This window comes from Anabrus simplex, chromosome 3 (assembly GCF_040414725.1).
Source record: "Anabrus simplex isolate iqAnaSimp1 chromosome 3, ASM4041472v1, whole genome shotgun sequence".
In the NCBI taxonomy this organism is placed as follows: domain Eukaryota; kingdom Metazoa; phylum Arthropoda; class Insecta; order Orthoptera; family Tettigoniidae; genus Anabrus; species Anabrus simplex.
Genome location: NC_090267.1, coordinates 355,797,144 through 355,817,518, shown reverse-complemented (window position 1 = coordinate 355,817,518; position 20,375 = coordinate 355,797,144). Strand labels below are relative to the sequence as shown.

General features: G+C 38.2%; 1 protein-coding gene across 3 annotated transcripts in view; it reads right to left on the bottom strand.

The window, feature by feature from the left end:
• The window catches only part of Stim (stromal interaction molecule), a 424,265-nt gene that overhangs the window by 339,258 nt on the left and 64,632 nt on the right, over window positions 1-20,375 (bottom strand). For all 3 annotated transcript variants that reach the window (XM_067143252.2, XM_067143251.2, XM_067143253.2), the window contains exons 4-5: window positions 17,203-17,315; window positions 16,788-16,903 (exon numbers count right to left, since the gene is read on the bottom strand). In XM_067143252.2, the coding sequence (XP_066999353.2) occupies window positions 16,788-16,903; window positions 17,203-17,315 (229 nt within the window). The remainder of the gene's footprint in view (window positions 1-16,787; window positions 16,904-17,202; window positions 17,316-20,375) is intronic.

Here is a 20,375-nt window from a genome sequence, read left to right as displayed (position 1 = left end):
TACTTTAGCATATTAATGTCACTTTCATTGAATTCCTATTGTATTGTCACTGCAGGACATTATTTTACCTCAAGTGCCCATACATCTCTAAAAATGTGTTATCAAGTCAAAATAGTATTTTATAAAATAATATGAGGAACAAGATTCTAAAACATTCTACCACAATAAAAACACAGAGTAAACTCCCTGGATCATAACTTTATAAGGTACAGTGTCAGAGCAACTTTGGTCAAAACCCGAATAGCACATAAACATTAATAATACATTTCTATTCTACATCAGCAATGAACAAATAAGTAATCATCACAATTCTAAATTCTACACATTACAAATAATTTAAATAAATGCCATAATGCATAACAATCAACTGAGGAGCTCTATTCTGGCAATATTGGTTTAGTTCTGCTCACAGCTCATTTCAACGTATACACGGTGAACAAAAAAATGCCACACGTGGAGGTCGGCATGCGGTTCCTTGTCGAAATTCACGACAAAAGTCTAGTTCCACCAATAGGATTAATAGAAATGCGAGTTAAGAAACGAGGCTCTGGCAATGCTGTAACGGCGTGCACCACTTTGTTTCGGTACAAACAAACACAATACAGTACAGTAGGTAGGCTACACTGGATTGGCCATTATGCTATCCAGAATAATTCCATAGTGTACGTGTGACATCCAGTCTTATCTTCACAGAGCCGGTACGTACACTTACGAGCAACATTCACTTCACAGGAGTTGTTTAAAGCGACCACCTTGCATTTGCAAACACTTCGCCACTCCCTGGAGCATACTTTGCATGACCCTACACAACACACCTGCATCCACCATTGCCGATGCAGCATGCTTGCAAGCTATTAGGTCATATACATTCATGGGTGGAGTAATAGAAACATGTTCCTTTAAGTGTCCCCACAAATAAAAATCAAGTGGATTAAGGTCCGGGGAACATGGAGGCCAGAACATTGGACATCAACGACCAATCCATTTCCCTGGAAACGTTTCATTTAACTAGTTACGCACAATCATTCCAAAGTGTGGCGGTGCACCATCATGCTGAAACCATAGCTGTCGCCAAACACCAAGTGGAATGTTTTCTAAAGCGTCAGGCAAAGTATTGCCCAGAAACGTACGATAGCGGGGCGCATTCAACTTGTCCGGCAATAGGTAAGAGACTAAAAACACTCCTCACACGATTCCATCCCACAGGTTTATGCCAAAGCATGCCTGAAAGCCACATTCACGGGTAACATGTGGATTGTGGTCAGACCAATAATGGCTGTTGTGATGGTTGAAAATACCTTCCCGAGTGAAGCTACATTCATCACTCCATGTCACATTCTTTATAAATTGTTCGTTATCTTCAACTTGTTGCAAAAGCCATTCAAAGAACTGTACTCGTTGAACGCGGTCGTCTGGCCGCTGGTGTTAACGTGTAATGATATGGATGCAGTTTTTCATTGTGCAACACGTCAACAACCAGTGTTTGAGATACCTGGAACTTCTAGCAATATCACGGGTACTTCGCCGAGGTGATTGGTGAATGGCTTCAAGAATGTCGTCCTCTGTTTGTGGAGTACGTCTAGTCCTTGGACGACCTCTGTCCACTACTTGTGGGTGAAGATTACCGGTTTGCTGCAGGTGTTGCTCAAGGCGACAAAAAACATTCTTATCAATGGCGCCTTTGAGGGTACCGTGCTGCATACTCACGAGCAGCAGCAGAAGCTTCGTTATCGGATGCACCCAACACTAGAAGCATATCGACGTATTTGCCGTTTGTGTACTCCATCAGGAAGCCGTCCTACATGCACTTGACAGGACCAGTTATGGTTGTGCACTGCGTGGTTAGTCGACACATGCATTCAGTCGAATGGATCACACTGTCATGTGTTCGACTATTGTCATGTGACAACAGGATGTCATGCTTACAAACACAGTTACATGACGGGAACTAGGGACCTGACGTCACAAATACAAAAGAAATAAAAACTGACGTAGATTCGAGCCGTAGCTCCACGGTGCATGTGGGTTTGATAACTCAGCAGTCTACTCAGTAAGCTGCGACGGCGGGTACGGTAGAGCGGGATGATGCACGTTTCTCTATTACATTCCGATGCGCTGCAGGATGTGACAGTGTTGCCAGCTTCTCATTTTCAACTTGTTTTCCAACAGCACCAGATTCGATTTGGCTATAGAAACTTTTGTCTTGCAATGGGATGAGGAATTGCATGCTGACCTACAAGTGCAGCATTTTCTGTTCACCCTGTATTTTGACAAATGATCAAAGATTGGCTACTACCATACATTTAAATTACAATATGGACATCTGCAGAAAGAATATACAATCAAGTTACTAATGTTCATTTTCAGTAACAAACATTTTTCTTTGGGGAAAAAAAAAAAAAAACTAGCATCTTTACTTGTAAGAAATGTTTCATTTGGCTTAGATAATATTTGGCCCATATCACTAGAATGACATTGTTAACACAGTAGTTAATAGTAAGAATCAACAAGACTTGAATAAATGATAATAGATTTAGGAATAAAGATATACTACGTTATACTTAGCAGGCTTAATGTTACCTCAAATAAAACGTCAAATTAATACCCAGTCTAATTTTCAAAAGCACTCAACTCATAAAAGGATACAAAAGTTTTTGATAACGATAGTCTTAAATGATCCTGACGGAATCTGAAGAAAAGCAGTTACAGTAAAACCTGTCTTAACGGACACCTCTCACCGGCGGACACCCCTCATTGGCGGACGATTTTCTAGGTCCGTAATTAAATGCCATGTTGTGTATGAGTAATTTACCCCTCTTATACGGACACCCTTTATTACGGACACGGACACACCATAGCTACGAGAAACTCCAATTAAACCTCTCCTAACGGACACTTTCTTTTTCAAAAAATTCTGTATTTGTGTCCTGTACAGTATGTATTCGCTTAATTTTTACATAGCCGGTACTTCCAAGAATCACAGACACCGTAACTTTTGATCCTGGCTAGACACATTCTTGGAAGGCAACACTAAGCTACGCTATCACTTCCGGAAGTTGTGTGATCTGACATGCTCGACAGCGCTGGAATTCGTACCTTCACTGTCAAGTTACTTTTCATTGACTCGTGGGCTTTTGATGTGTTCAATTTTACGTTAGTAAGTTGGTGTAAACATGGCTCCGAGGAAGTTTTTAACTTTAAAAGAAAAGGTAGGCAAAATAGACTATCATAAACGTGAGGAGTGTGGTGTGCGTAAACTGTCCGAAGTGTTTAAGATTGGAAAGAAACAGGCAGCTAAAATTGTGAAAAAGCAAGAGGAACTAGTAAAGGAATGGCATTTAAATGGCAACGAACAGCGCATTAAACTGTTTCAAAGTGGTAGTGGAGCTCTCATTGACAAGGCAACGCTAGAGTGGTTCGCTAAAATAAGAAGTCAGAATGTCCCTGTGTCAGGACCAATGATACAAGCAAAAGCGTTAGAATCCGCGACAGAATTGGGAATTGGAGATTTCAAAGCCTCGAATAGCTGGCTAGAAAGATTCAGAAAGCGACATGGTATCAACTTCAGAGTGATTTGCGGAGAATCATCCAGTGTTAATATGGAGATTGTTGACACCAGCCTGGCAAGAAAAAACACCTTTATGCTCCTGAAAATATTTTGAATGCCGATGAAACTGGATTATTTTTCCGTCCTTTACCCGACAAAACTTTGTGTTTCAAAGGAAATCGTTTTACTGGTGGAAAAGTTGCGAAAGAACGTCTTACGGTCTTGTGGAGATACGAAAACGACTCTTTAGTCAATCCAAGGGAAGAAGGACAAAAAAGAAGATTTTGACGAAAGCGGGAGTGAAGGTGATGCTAATGACGACTTTGAAGAAAATACGGAAATTAATGTGCTGCCAATAACCTCGTACAGTGAGGCTCTCGGCTTTGTTAAGCGACTGAAAGAATTTTATTATAAACAAAACGATGAAAAAGGTGTAAATTTGACCCAGGATTTAATTGCACATAGTGAAAACATCATTGCTAAACCGAAATGGACAAAACAAACGAACATTAAGGATTTTTTTAAGGGCTAATGCTTTACTGTACTGTGCTAGAGATTGAGTTTCAAAAACTCATACGTTCTTCTTAATTTTAACATGGTGAACGGTAATAGCGTACAGTGTGCTCAGTAGAGATTTCCATAGAATATAGTGCATCGCAGCTGCAGCAGCCCATCTACAACTTTCTCATGTGAGTATAGTGCAGTATATTGTACAGTGCACTACAATACTCTATACAGTATACAATTAAAGGTACATTTGCAAGAATTGTTAACACATACAATACATGGGTTATTGTGTTCCAACTTTTTAATGTTACCGGTGTCATAACCTCTCGCGGGCGGACACCCCTTCATAACGGACATTATTTTCGGTCCCGAAGGTGTCCATTATAGGGAGGTTTTACTGTATATGTAATTTAATTCAATATCAAATAAAAATGCCTTTGCTGGCAAGATTTAGTGTTTACAGTGCACTATGTCTTCTGGTATGGGCTATATCAAATTTGTTACTTTCACTGACCTGTCTCAGTCTATCCTTGGCTTTGACAATATGAAAGTGACTGAGGTATGAGTGACGCTAGTAATACCAGTCCCTGTTATGAATGGTGTGAAAATATCGCTCATAGGGTCAGTTGGTGCGTACATTTCAGTGGGCATGGCAGACTGATATGTAATAGCAACGGCTGGCTAGGTGAGGAAAGCAACGGGAAACTACCTCACTCCTCATTTCCCTAGTTCGCCTCTTCAGTGACGCCTAGGCTATTTATGACAGCTGTTGGTGGAGCTGCAGAGGATAAAACCAGCCTTCGGGCTGGATACCCAACATACACATACATCAAATAAAATGTACTTTTTTCATAAATATGTTTCAGAACATGTAATGATAATCTCACCTATGATTTTAATTCCTACTATTATCTTTATACAAGTCTTTTTTTTAAAAAGCTTACATATTGCTAAACACATTGATCACAAATGGGTTCTCACAAATGATATCAAAATGCTAATATGAATTGTGTGATCCAATGGTGTAGAACATGGTTCCCCAAACTTTTTGTCTCTGTGGCCCACTTAGCACATCGCATGCATGTCCAAGGATCCCTTAGCCACAGAACATAATTCTGCATTCAGTAAACAAAAAAACGAATTTTGTAATGATACCATGTATGATTTTATTCATATAACTTAGGACTGATATTTCTCTCTTTGAAAATTTAAATTAACTTCATTTACATAAGGATGATTTTTTCATGAAAAGAAATGATAAAACAGCGTGATACTTGGCTAATAATTACAACAGCCTAGATCTGGAACTTACTTGAAAAAATTCACTTTTTTGCAGTTGTTGGATCAATGGGACAGATGGTGCTGTTTTCCAAAGACCAAACGTTTTACAAGCGTAGTCACTCTGACCGAAGATCAGCCTCTATATTAACTCTGTTTTTGTACTTCGTTTTCATTCATGTGAGAACAGAAAAGGTACAATCACACAAGTATGTTGTCATGAACAGTATTTCATTTCCAGAAATTGTAAGGTACAGGGAATATCATGGACACATGAGTCGATCAGAGACGTGGAGTTGCGATACATTCATGGAACTTCCTGAATGTATCCACCTGATTGTCCACCCATATCATACTCCAATTTATTTTTCACCTTCTCTCTGCCCCGATACTTCAGCTAGTTGGTATTCCTCGAAGGAGTGCAGTTCATGTTCAATTTCAAAGCAGGGATTTCTGATCCACAAGATTTTCTCTTCCAGAGGCGGAAAATATGGTCTGAGTGTGGTTACTAGCTATTCGAAGTGTCTCACAATTACATCACTTACACTCCCTTGTAGTATTTTTTTCTTTTTCTGGTGCTAAATTGTACTATCTATCAGCCAAGTTAAGAGTTACATATACTGCATGTAAGTTATACAACAGTGAATACATAGTTACTAAATTTAGTATAATGCTCTATGAGTTTTGTGCATATAATATTTTTCACTCTTTAAGTACTTGCAACTTACATTATTATTGTGGACCCCTTGGATTATTGTCATTGCCCCCCAGGGGTCGCAAGAGACAATCCTCCCCCATGGGTCTGCGGACCACAGTTTGGGAATGGCTGGTGTAGAAGAAGACAGACAACTAAATACAATGCGCATATGAACAAATTCAGTTTCTAGTCTATGTTCCTTCTTTACAAAGAAAAGGAACAGCTACCAGATCACAATCTTGACGTGATACTGATAATGACAGGAAGTCTGAAATGAGACCTAGTTTCTTTACAATTATTCATAGGAATGATCAATATCCAAGTCCCGTGATTATTATGTTATAATCACTTAAACAAGGAATTGCAGTGTATATAGTTCTGATTATTCTTCTTCCTTTCTTTCTTTCACAATCATTTCACCATAACAATTCCATAAAAATTTAAACTTAGAGATCATTCTGGAACGCAAATTCATGCATGCAGCACCAGTTTCCCAGTATTGGAGGAAATAAAAATCTACCTAATGCTAAAAATGGTTTTACTTCACATACTGAGGATCAGTGAAACAAGACACCAATTGTTACTGTTGCTTCAAAAAAAAAAAAAAAAAAAAAAAAAAAAAAAAAAAAAAAAAAATAAAAGTAAGGGGCAGGGGCTAGAATCACCTTAGTCAACAGATCCCTATAGGGGAAAGAATGTGAGAGCTACCTATCCGACAATCTGCACTGCAGTAGCTTTTCTAGTGCAGAGTGGTTTTTTAAGTAATCGGAGGAAGGAAGCAACGTTATCTCTATTTTAGGTTCTATCCTACCAATTGCCTTGAACTGAATTCTAGGATGGCTTGGTGAGGGAATATAAAACATATCTCTATCAAACCAGTAACTCATCCAATGAGTCACAAATATATGGCAGAACTGGAGATCTACTCCATACTGAGGCTACCATACTATCATCTTGACCAGTGGTGTCTAAACTTTTATGTTCGCAGATCCGTTTGAAAAGACGGAAAAAATTCACGGATCTTCAAATGAATTATATCCATACGCCTTTGTCTTTATACTGTGTGAATATTATGTATTTAACATTGACAATGCAGAGTCACAAGTATATAAATATACAGTAGTATTTATAAATTGCATGTACTTTTTGAGAAATTACATGCATAATAATAAAAATCTTACCTTCAAATAGTGTAACACCAAACTTAAGTATGTTCATACTAAATTAATATTAAAACCGAAGTAGCTAACGTAAAACGCTTTTACAATACAGGAGACATTTTACTCTTTCTTAAAACATGTTGCAAACCTAAAAGGAGATATTTGTTGTTAATAAGAAAACCCTCCCCTGTGAACCATGTGACCTTACCGTGGTGGGGAGGCTTGCATGTCCCAATGAAACAGATAGCCGAACTGTAGGTGCAACCATACCCGAGGGGTATCTTTCGAGAAACCAGACAAATGAATGATTCATCGAAAGGGGGGTAGCAGCCTTTCAGAAGCTGCAACATGGCTTAACTGTGTTGATACTGCCACATGGCTGAAAGCAACGGGAAACTACAGGCATAACTAACTCTCGTGGACATGCGGCACTCTATGTATAAATTAATGATGTACTGATGATGGCTTCCCCTGGGTAAAATACTCCAAAGGCAATATAGTCCCCAATTCAAATCACTGGAAAATCATCAGGAAGGTGAATATCGACATTCTGCGAGTCGCAGCGTGGAATGTTAGGACTATGAATCGTTGTGGTAGATTAGAGAATTTGAAGAGGGAAATGGATAGACTAAAATTAGATGTACTGTAGTTAGTATAGGGTCTTTTTTTAGCTCGTTCCGCAGCTGGCGCAATGACACTCCGTCGCTGGCCGGTATAATGCGCGCTTTTCCTCCCCACTACTCACGCCAATTCACACTTATAGAAATCCATTTCTAGTGAAACTATTAGTCTAAAACCTACCTGGCATTACATTTGATGTTCAAAATGTTGCCCTCAGCTATCAAACAAGCCTGATACCTCGTAAATAGGTTTGCAGACACTCGGCGAATCTCAGCCCGTGTGATCTTCAAAATAACTTGTGTAATGTTCTCTAGTAGTTCTTCTCTTGTGTGAGGGTTGTTCACATACACTTTTCCCTTCAGCATCCCCCACGGGTAATAATCACACGGATTTATATCAGGAGATCTAGGGGGATAATTAACCACACAATCTTCGAAAACTTCCCGTATTACCTCCATACATCGATTAGCAGTGTGTGCCGTCGCATTATCTTGCATGAAGTAACCATTAGCACTCGAAAGAATGGTCTGAGAATGAGGTCTATATATCTATCAGCATTTATTGTTTCACGCAAAAATATAGGCCCTATAATTCTGCGAGCGCTTATGGCGCACCAAACTCCTATCTTTACATCATGAAGTGGATGAACATGCAGCTGGTGGGGATTTTTTGCACACCAGTAGCAATTGTTTTGACTACTTACATACCTACTTAAGTGTAGCCATGTTTCACCACAATAAAATAAAAGTTCTGGGTCAACATACCCATTGTGAACTGACTGAAGTAACCCGTTACAATACCGAACCCTAGCGAAACTGTCAGGTCCTCTTAAATATTGGGTAGGGGTGTGTTTGTAAGGTTTTGCTTTTAACAGTTTTGTTGCTTTGTGGGCAGAAGATAACTTGTACGGCAAGACGTGACAGGGATTTTGTTCAAGTTCTTTCCAAGAGAACTCCTATTTTGTCAGGCTTTTCCTCTGTTAAAACGGTTCATTTCCTGCGTGATTTCTTGTTAAGAATGTACCCGGTGGTGAGGAACTTCTTTACTAATTTACGTACTGTACTCCAATGGGGAGGGAAGATGCCAGGAAATTTGCGAATGAATCAAAAGTGGCATTTTGTATAAGAAGAATGCTTCGCATAGCACAACACAATGAATACACGCTGTTCTACCGTATACATCAGTCGTTAAACACACGATACAGAAACAACGCTATTTTAAAGCAAACGCACTGAACACACTACCAATACCACAGATGTTGAACTAAACCATTGCTGTGAAGCAAAGCAATGGTTATCGCTACCATACTGCATTAGATCATCTTAGCCGGTCCTGAAGCAATATATCTCTCGGCAAATAAGTCACCCGGCCGCGCTATCGCCTTCCATGCACATTCTCCTGACATACAGAGCGATCAAAAAAAGACCCTGTATAAGTGCATTGGCAGGAAGATCAGGATTTTTGGTCAGACAACTACAGAATTATCAACACAAAATCAAATGAGAAAAACAGGAGTGGTTTAATAATAAGAAAATAGGGTAATGGGTAAGCTACTATGAACCAACACAGTGAACAAATTATTGTTGTCAAGAAAGACACCATGCCAATGCCCACCACAATAGTGCAGGTCTATATGCCTACTAGTTCAGCAAATTATGAAGAAATCAAAAGAATATATCATGAGATAGACAAGAATCTAATTGTGATGGGAGACTGGAATGCAGTGGTGGGCCAAGGAAGAAATGGTACTTTAATGCCACAGGATAATTTGGACAGGGAAGAAGGAATGAAAGAGGAAGTTGGCTAGTTGAATTCTGCACTGATCACAATTTAGTCCGTGCTTATACTTGGTTCAACATCATAAATGACAGCTGTACACATGGATAAGATCTGGAGACACAGGAAGGTATCAAATGGACTTCATTATGATTAGGAACAGATTAAGAAACAGGGTGTTGGATTGCAAGACATTCCCAGGAGCAAATGTGGACTCTGACCACATTAAATGTCATTTGAGTTGAAGAAATTAAAGAAAGGAAGGAATGCAAGAAGATGGGATCTAGACAAGTTCAAAGAAAAGTGTCAGGGATTGTTTCAAGCAACATATTGCACAAGGACTAAATAAAGGCTGAAGGAATCACAATAGATATCCAATGGATAATTTGAAGAATGAAATCACTAGGGTTGATAAAGGAAAGCTAGGAAGAAAGGTAAGATCAAGTAAGAATCAGTGGATAATTCAAGAGATATTAGACCCGATTGATGAATGGCAAAAATACAAAACATGAGGAGAGCAGTAAAGAATACAGCTAATCTATATATATAAATGCCATTATATGTGTGTAGGTATGTATGTATGTATGTATGTATTACATCTCCTCCTAAACCACTGGAGCGATTTACACCAAACTTGGTACACTTACGACTTAGTATCAGGAGACAAACCGCGTGGGGGTAAGACACCCCAGGTACCCTTAGGGGCGGGGGGACGAGGGGGGTCACATATAAAAATATACGAAAATAGTGTCGAATCCATTGTTTTCAGATTCGCTGAGATGGATAGTGATACTCCGGAAATTTTTCAAGTCCAAATTCAGCCCCCTTTTGGGTGGGGGGCGAGGGCGGAGTGATATATCAAAATAATAGAAAATAATGTCAAATCCATCCTTTTCGGGGTCACTGAGATGAATAGTGACACTCCGGATTTTTTCGAGAAACCGCGTTGGGGTAAGACACCCATAGTACCCTTAGGGGCGGGGGGGGGCGAGGGGGGTTACATTAAAAAATATTCGAAAATAGTGTCGATTCCATACTTTTCGGGGTCGCTGAGATGAATAGTGATACTCCGGAATTTTTCCAAGTCCAAATTCAGCCCCTTCTGGGTGGGGGAGAGGGGGGAGTGATATATGAAAATAATAGAAAATAATGTCGAATCCATCCTTTTCGGGGTCGCTGAGATGAATGACACTCCGGATGTTTTTGACAAACCGCATTGGGGTTGGACACCCGAAGTACCCTTAGGGGCAGGGGGAGGGGCGAGGAGGGTGACATTTAAAAATATTCGAAAATAGTGTCCAATCCATACTTTTCGGGGTCGCTGAGATGAATACTGTCACTCCAGAATTTTTTAAAATCCAAATTCAGCCCCCTTTAGGGTGGGCGGCGAAGGGGAGTGAGATATCAAATAATCTAAAATAGTGTCGAATCCATCCTTTTTGTGGTCGCTGAGATGAATACTGACACTCCGAAATATTTCTAAGTCCAAACCGCGTGGGGTAAGACACCCCATGTACCATTAGGGGTGGGGGGGTGGGGCAAGGGGTCAAAAAATAAAAATATATGCAAATAGTGTCGAATCCATCGTTTTCGGATTCGCTGAGATGAATAGTGATACTCCGGAATTTTTCCAAGTCCAAATTCATCCCCATTCTGGGTGGGGGAGAGGGGGAAGTGATAAATCAAAGTAATAGGAAATAGTGTCGAATCCATCCTTTTCGCAGTCGCTGAGATGAATAGTGACATTAAGGATTTCTTTTGACAAACCGCGTGGAGGTAAGCCACCCCACATACCCATTGAGGATGGGGGGGGGGGGGCGAGGAGTGTGACATATAACATATTCGAAAAAGTGTCGAGTCCATACTTTTCGTTATCACTGAGATGAATAGTGACACCCTGGAAGTTTTTTAGTCCAAGTTCAGCCCCCTTTGGGGCGGGGGGTGAGAGGGGAGTGATATAAGAAAATTAACAAAAAATAGTGTCAAATCCATACCTTTTGGGTCACCAAGATTAATAGTGACACACGCGGATTTTGTAAAGTCCAAGTTCAGCCCCCTTTGGGGTGGGGTCAAGGGGGGAGTGATATATCAAAATGACCGAAAATAGTGTTGAATCCGTTCTTTTCGGGATCGCTGAGATGAGTAGTGACACTCCGGATTTCTTCTAACAAACCACATGGAGGTAAGACATCCCATGTACCTAGTGGGGGGAGGGGGCGAGGGGGAGACTTAAAAATATTCGAAAATAGTGTCAAATCCATACTTTTTGTGGTCGCTGAGATGAATAGTGACAATCTGAATATTTTTGAAGTTCAAGTTCAGCCTCCTTCGGGGTGGGGGCGGGGGAGTGATATTTAAAATGAATCGAAAATAATGTCAAATACTTAGTTTTCGGGGTTGCCAAGATGAATATTGGCACTCTGGACTTTTAATATCAGGAGAAAAACCGTGTAGGTTTAAGGCACCACAGGAACTGTTAGGGGTAAGGGGCGAGGGGGGTGAGATATAAATATCATCAAAAATAGTGTTGAATCCACACTTTTAGGGGTCGCTGAGATGAATAGTGACAATCTGAATATTTTTAAAGTCAAAGTTCAGCCTCCTTTGGGGTGGGAGCGAGGGGAGTAATATATAAAATGAATCGAAAATAATGTCAAATACTTAGTTTTTGGGGTCGCCAAGATGAATATTGGCACTCCGGATTTTTAGTATCAGGAGAAAAACCGCGTGGGTTTAAGGCACCATAGGAACTGTTAGGGGTAGGGGGCGAGGGGGGTGAGATATAAATATCATAAAAATATTGTCGAATCCACACTTTTAGGGGTCGCTGAGATGAATAGTGACATTCTAGAATTTTTTAATGTCCAAGTTTAGCCCCTTTTGGGGTGGGGGGCGATGGGGGAGTGATATGAAAATAATCAAAAACAGTGTCGAAACCATACTTTTCGGGGTCGCTAAGATTTTTTTTTTTTTTTTTTTTTTGAAATAATCAAATATTTCCCAGTCAATTCTAGCTTCTACAATAACAAGGTTTTACCCAAAAATAAAATAATTTAAAACTTGAATTCAGATACATCTAAATAACTCTAAAACTACATAATAGGTCGTAATATCAACATCTCAAAAATAAAATAATCAATAAGCATCTACTTCACACTTAACTAACTGGTAATACAAATACTAAAGGTTAATATTCAAAAGCTACCCGGACAATGCCGGGTACTACAGCTAGTTAAAGAATAAAGTACATATAAAGTGCAGTTCACCTAAGGAAGAATGGCTGAAACAGAAGTGGATGGAAGATGAAAGTTATATGGTTGAAAGAAAGGTAGATGCTGCACACAGGAAAATAAAGGTAAACTTTGGAGAAAGGAAACTAGTTGTAGGAATATTACAAGCTAAGGTGGAAAACCACTTCTAGGAAAAGAAGACAAGGCAGACAGATGGCAGACACACATTAAACAATTGTATCAAGGGAAAGAAGTAGATGATAAGATTCTGGAACAAGAGGAAACTGTTTATGCTGATGAAATGGGAGACCCAATTTTGGGGACAGAATTCGACAGAGCCTTGAGAGTCATAAACAGGAACAAGGCAGCTGGAATTGATGTTTGTATTTTGATTTAGAATGTCTAATTTGATTTCAAAATTTCACTAATCTGTTGCCTAACTAATAACAAGAACCGGAGTTTTCTTAAGGTGAGTTTAAACTTTCTGACGTTAGTGTACGAACATCGAACTGTGTACAGTTCATTTAGGAAGATGTAATATTCATTCTTGAATGAATGCATGCATGCTAAAACAAAGCAACAGCACAAATATTTCTAAATGTATATTCATCATCATTAAGCAACTAATTTTGCTAAGTAGGAGGGTTTCTATGAACTTGCTCCAATCAGCCTCCTCACTGCAACTACCCTCTCCATGTATTATGCATTCTTCTTATTCACCCAAACCAAGAAAGTCTTGTTGACACGGGCCTATCCTCCACGGATTCCTAATTTTTCTTAATTTTAGTTTTGTATAGGCCTAATTATACCTCAGAATACAGCAAGACAAATACTCATGAATAAAATCCCCTCTCTTTAAGGAAGACAAAGTATAAAATTCCTAAACATAAATTCGACAGCACACATGTTTGGTATCTGTCATATAAATTATTTCTAGCCTCCACAAAAGATTACTCAAATAATGAAATTAAAACTTATAGTGGACTCAGGAAATTATTTTATACGAAGTACTGTAAAACAGAATCTCTCTTCTTAATTATAAAATATCAGTATGAAACTAATGACAAATTTTCTTCTATACATAGTACTTAAAATTGTGGTATGAAGGAACCCTAAATTGTCCCCTCTCATAGTGTAAAGTTCAGCAGTATAAGCTGTTTTGAGACAGACTCTCAGGGGTCTGGGTTCAATCAATCTCTCTCTCTCTCTCAACTAATGCACACACACATGCTCTCTCTCTGTCTTTCTAGAATCAGTTAGAAGCATGGATAAAAGATAAGGATGGATTGCTGATTATTATGTCTTGCTACTTGCTTTACGTTGCACCGACACAGATAGGTCTTATGGTGACGATGGGACAGGAAAGGCCTAGGAATGGGAAGGAAGCGGCTGTGGCCTTAATTAAGGTGTGAAAATGGGAAACCACGGAAAACTATTTTCAGGGCTGCCATCAGTGGGATTCGAACCCACTATCTCCCGGATGCGAGCTCACAGCTGCGCGCCCCTAACCACACGGCTAACTTGCCCAGTATTAAATCTTGAGAGGTACACTGAACTGAATAAGTCTAACCAGTAAAACTCGAAGCAGTAGTTGACAGATCATCCATCTATCAAAGAACAAATCTGATCCTGTCTCGAGAAGAGTAAAGACAAAGTACCTAGCATCTGACAGCAGGTCTTTTTAATGATCAATTCATGCACAATAAGAAAAATCTTGGAATAAATGTATCCCCATTATACAATTCAATCTTGTAGATGTAGGGAGTTTTATACTTACATCGTTTTTTTCATAAAAATGACTCCACAGACTGGATTCTTCCTTGGTGAATAGTATGAAGAACAATCTATAGCAATTTTTTTTTTTTTTTTTTGCTAGTTGCTTTACGTCGCACCGACACAGATAGGTCTTATGGCGACGATGGGACAGGAAAGGGCTAGGAGTGGGAAGGAAGTGGCCGTGGCCTTAATTAAGATACAGCCTGGTGTGAAAATGGGAAACCACGGAAAACCATTTTCAGGGCTACCGACAGTAGAGTTCGGACCTACTATCTCCCGAATACTGGATACTGGCCGCACTTAAGCAACTGCAGCTATCGAGCTCGGTAACTATAGCAATTTTGGATCTGTCCATCTCTAATACACGTTGTCATAAAGGCCTTCTTCTTATTATTATTAAATTTATTGGCCAAATTGGACCACTTGAGTCTTCCATGTACACTTTAGGTTGTACTGTTTGATTCTTCTCATCTGCCCAGTACTTCTTCATTCGTTCTGATCGCAGTGTTCTTAATTCGTCTGAAATCTCTAACAGGCCTTCTGTGCATCATTTCAGTTGAGAATCTGTGATTCTTAAGAAGGGTGGTAATTTTATTCTTGTTCTCTGCATGTGTAATTTTGAGTCCAACTGTTTGGAGATCCTCTTGGATTTCTTTGATCCAATGCCCTCCTGCCTTCTTTCCCAGATTTCTTATCACATGCAAATCAACTCACAGCAGAGTTTCATTATAGGCTAGCTGGTTTTCAAATACATACTGAATTAAATAATCAAGTCACTGTGATTTGACAGCATATTATTGAAGAATAATAAAATGGACATATTTACTTCTAATTAAAATAGCAATTTCCTTGGAATACAGGGGCAGAATGTAAGATTTCCAGGAGTGTTATCAAATTCTAAGATATTCCCGTGCTACAAATGTTTCCTTTTGCATACACTTCCTTTACACTATGACTTTCCTAGTTAAACCAAGGAAGTTTTGATAAATTTTGGGTTTGATCCCATTAGAGACACAGTTGACACAAGGAGATAAACTTTCTCGTAAGTATTTAAGAAATAAATTACAAAGTCCCACATAAATTCATCTCCGATCCAATTAGATCAAAAAGATATGTTATTTATAACAATTTAAGTGGCTACAATAAATTACGGATCATATACATCATATACCTATGTTCCTAAACAACTGCCAAGTTATGAATCTCCAAATCCAATAATAGTCTTGGTTTAAAGTATTTCTTTCAAGTTTTATTAAGATAGGTCGCAAGTTAAAGGAGAAAATATGCTCATTTTCTTTTCAAATTCACTCGCCACAAAATTATGTAAATGCAACAAAACTTCACATTTATAAAACATAATAATATTTAATTCTAAGAGCAAATTTAAAAACCTAAACATTTTATTACTGAGAGCAAATTTCATTCCCCTTCCAACTGTTAGTTTCCCAGGATGAAGTGATTTCACTATTGGCAATTGCAAGTGACTGAAAAGAACAAACTTTTCACTAAAAACTGCAATCTTAATTTCACACTGAGGTAAAGAAATTAACATCCTATCAATAATTTCCCCCACAGTACGTTTCTACAATTTGTATCACATGACTCATATTGCAAAATGAGAATAATACAGCGTTAAGTATGGTAATATGAAGCATATTAGTAACAGCATATCAAAAGGGATTAAAAATCACTTGCAAGGACATCTATCTACAATAAGTAATTATGCAAGAGGTACCAAAATTTAAAGTTTTAAGCATGGAGAAATTAGTGCAGAAATTCTACGTTCAAACAGTCCACACAAGTACTCTTCCATATGTCTTGTTCCATGTCTCATCACAACAGTGACAATAAAGAAGATATTGTCAAACTGTGAACAGCCAGTTTTAGAACATGCAACACTGATATCCTAGTAAACTTAATTCTTCACAATGGTAAGACAGAAAGATAATGCAAGTCAATATTTTCAAAGATACTGATCATTAAACCAATTATTTTAATTTCAAATGGTCAGCACGCCACTCTCACATTTACAACCATAAAAGTTTAAAAAGTAAGAAAAGTTACATGAGAGATATCAGAAGTTGTTATAAAAATTCTATAAAGAATCAGAAGTAATGCACCAGAAATATTAAACCTAAACTGACTGCTATAATCAAAGTAAGGAAGAGGTAATGTTTTATTCAAACCATCAGTACCTTTTGGTGGTCCAAACAACACAACATCCATGGCTTTGAGAGCTATTTTCTGCTTGTGAATAGGATCTTTGATGCCAAGGACATTGCTTAAGTAATGCATGTTGTTCACAGCAAGCCTATTACAATAAGAAAAAGGTGAGTACATTTAGGTGAAAATAACTCCTATTTCCTTAGAGACAATTCCCACCCCTTCAAAAGAAAACAGAAAAACCAAAACAAGCCATTCTATAAAAATACCTGAACATAACAGATATATCTTAAAAACATTACAATTTACACAACACAACCTAAAATTAATTATTTTCAGTGTATATACAGCACCAGATTAAAATTACAGAGAAGCAGCACCTTGAATATGGAAACAGACTAAAAGCAATGTTTACCTTACTACTGATAAACAGTATAAGTAACTGACCTTGGAAGCATCGCTCCAGTGACCCTATGAAGGATGAAGTTTGGAATGTACTGTGGTAATTCAACATTTGTAGCGAGCCATTCTGAGGTTTGTTCCACTGTCCAGTTATGCACCTGTAAAACACAACATCACTCACTCATTCTGTGCATTGTGTAACTACAATGAGAGTCACCTCATGGTTTAATCTTGTCCCCACTGATGATATAACCAAACAGGATGTTCTGTCTGTCACAATGAGCAATTCAATGGGTCCCACAAAAGACAAACATTAAGGTATGATTAATGAAGTACTGACCACTTTCCAATAGTTTAAGCAATCTTCAGTTACTGGAAAATAACAAATAATCTAAAAGAAATGGAAACAATTGCTAATGAAAAAAAGTGATTTTCAACTGTTCTACATCCAACTGAACTACAGATTCCTTTGGGAGAGGGGACAAGGGTAAGCTGTTGCCATGCTCAAGATTGTAATATCTATATATATAAAGTAACTTGTCCTGACTGACTGATTCATCATCGCCGAGCCAAAACTACTGGACATAAAGAAATGAAATTTTGGGGATACATTCATATTAAGATGTAGGTGCTCACTAAGAGAGGATTTTTGGATATTCCGTCTCTAAGGAGGTGAATAGAGGGGGGGGGAAATTTTAAAATAAGTGTATCTATATCTCAAAACTTTAAAAGTTTACAGATGTAAAAATTGGTATTTAGAATCATCTTTAAAAATAAGGAAACATGTATTTTTTTTGTTTTCGGAAAATCCCAATAGGAGGGGTGAAAAAGTGGTTGAATGCCTTTAATCAGGATACCGGTACTTATATCTCAGAAACTGAAGATATTACAGACCTGAAAATTGGTACTTTTGATCTCTTTTAAAAATAAAGAAACACTTTTTTGTTTTTGAAAAATCCAATTAATGAGAGGGTGAAAAGGGGGGTAAATTTTTAAAATGAGTGTATCTATATCTCAAAACTTTGAAAGTTTAAACATGTAAATATTGGTATTTAGAATCTTCATTAAAAATAAAGAAACACGTATATTTGTTTTCGTAAAATCCCAATAGGAGGGGTGAAAAGGGGTGAAAAGGGGTAGAATGCCTTTAACGAGGATACTTATATCTCAGAAACTGAAGATATTACAGACCTGAAAATTGGTGTTTGGGATCTCCTTTAAAAATAAAGAAGAGTGTATTTTTTGTTTTAGGAAAATCCAATTCGGGGGGCGGGGCGGGGGTGAAAAGGGGTGAATTTTAAAAATGAGTGTATCTATATCTCAAAACTTTTAAAGTTTGTAGATATAAAAAATTGGTATTTAGAATCTCCTTTAAAAATAAACACATATCTTTTAGTTTTTGAAAATCCCATTAAGGGGTGTGAAAAAAGGGGGAAAACTGGTTGAACACCTTTTATGAGGAGTCTTATATCTCAAAAACTGAAGATGTTACAGACATGAAAATTGAAATTTGGAATCTCCTTCGAAAAAAAAGAAATACACATTTTTGCGTTTTTGGATAATCCGAAGAATAGGGGTGAACAGGAGTGAAAAACGGGGTGAATTTAAAAGAGACTATGTCTGCAAATTATCTCAGACACGTAACATATTACACATTTGAAAACTGGTATTTGGAATTTCCTGTAAGAATAAAGAAATATAAATATTTTTTCGGAAAATCCAGTTAAGGAGAACTGAAAAAGGGGGTGAAATTTAAAAATGAGCTTATCTACAGTATATCGCAGAATCTTAACATGTTGCAAACGTGTTGTTGGTATTTGGAATCTCCTTTAAAAATAAAGAAACACGCATTGGGGGGGGGGGGGATGGAATAAACTTGGTAGAGGAGGGGATGAAATCAGGGATGAATTCCTCTTACGAGGATATATATCTCTCAAAAACTGAAGATGTTACAGTCAAGATAATTGGTATTTGGAAGCTCTGTTAAAGAAACGGGTACTGTTTGTTTTTGGAAAATTCACTTGAGTGGGGAGTTTGAAAGGAAGTAAAAAATTGAATTCCTTTTCTGGAGAAACTTATATTTTAAAACTGAAGGTTACAGTCTTTAAAAATACAGAAACACGCATTTTTGGGTGGAGGGGGGGGGAACCAATTTAACGTGTGGGGGTGGAGTGAAAAGGGAGTTAAATTCTTTCAATGAGGATACTGTTGCTTCTTTTTTTTTTTTTTTTTTTTTTTTTTTTTTGCTAGTTGCTTTACGTTGCACCGACACAGATAGGTTTATGGCGACAATGGGACAGGGAAGGCCTGGGAGTGGGAAGGAAGCGGCCATGGCCTAATTAAGGTACAGCCCCAGCATTTGCCTGGTGTGAAAATGGGAAACCACGGATAATCACCTTCAGGGCTGCCGACAGTGGGGTTCAAACCTACTATCTCCCGAATACTGGATACTGGCCGCACTTAAGCGACTGCAATTATCGAGCTCGGTAACTGTTGCTTCACATCCGTAGGTTAAACCTTAAAAAAAAAAAAAGCCCTACACGTGACCCCTGGGTGGTGCTAAGGAAGCAACAACACTGGCTGCTGGACCTATCTTCTAAAGATCTCCCAGCAAATATGCAAACTGTACAAAGTAAGAAGAACTTGGACCATCCTTAGTAGGATTCGATGTGGTCATGGTGTCTGTGCTGCGTCCCTGTATAAATGGGGAAAGATACAATCCCCTGAGTGTGACTGTGGTGCTCCTTTTCAAACCATCGAACACATTGTAAAGCAGAAGAGCCTACCCTGGAGAATGATTTGATTTTCTAGAGGCCAATACAGAGGCTCTAGAATGGATAACATCTTTGGACATTAAAATAGAATGTACTTGCTTTCTTGTTTCTGTATATATGTACAGTATATATGCCATACGATAAATAAATAAATAAATAAATAAATAAATAAATAAATAAATAAATAAATAAATAACTTATATCTCAAAAACTGAAGATGTTACAGACATGAAAGTTAGTATATGGAATTTTCTTTCGAAGTAAAGAAACACGTAATCTTTTGTCTTTGGAAAATCCACTTAAGGGGGGGGGGGGGGGGTTGAATTAATTGAAAAATTAGTTGAATACTTTGTATGAGGATACTTATATCTCAAAACATAAGATGTTACAGACGTGAAAATTAGTATTTGGAATCTCCTTTAAAAGTAAAGAAACACGCATTTC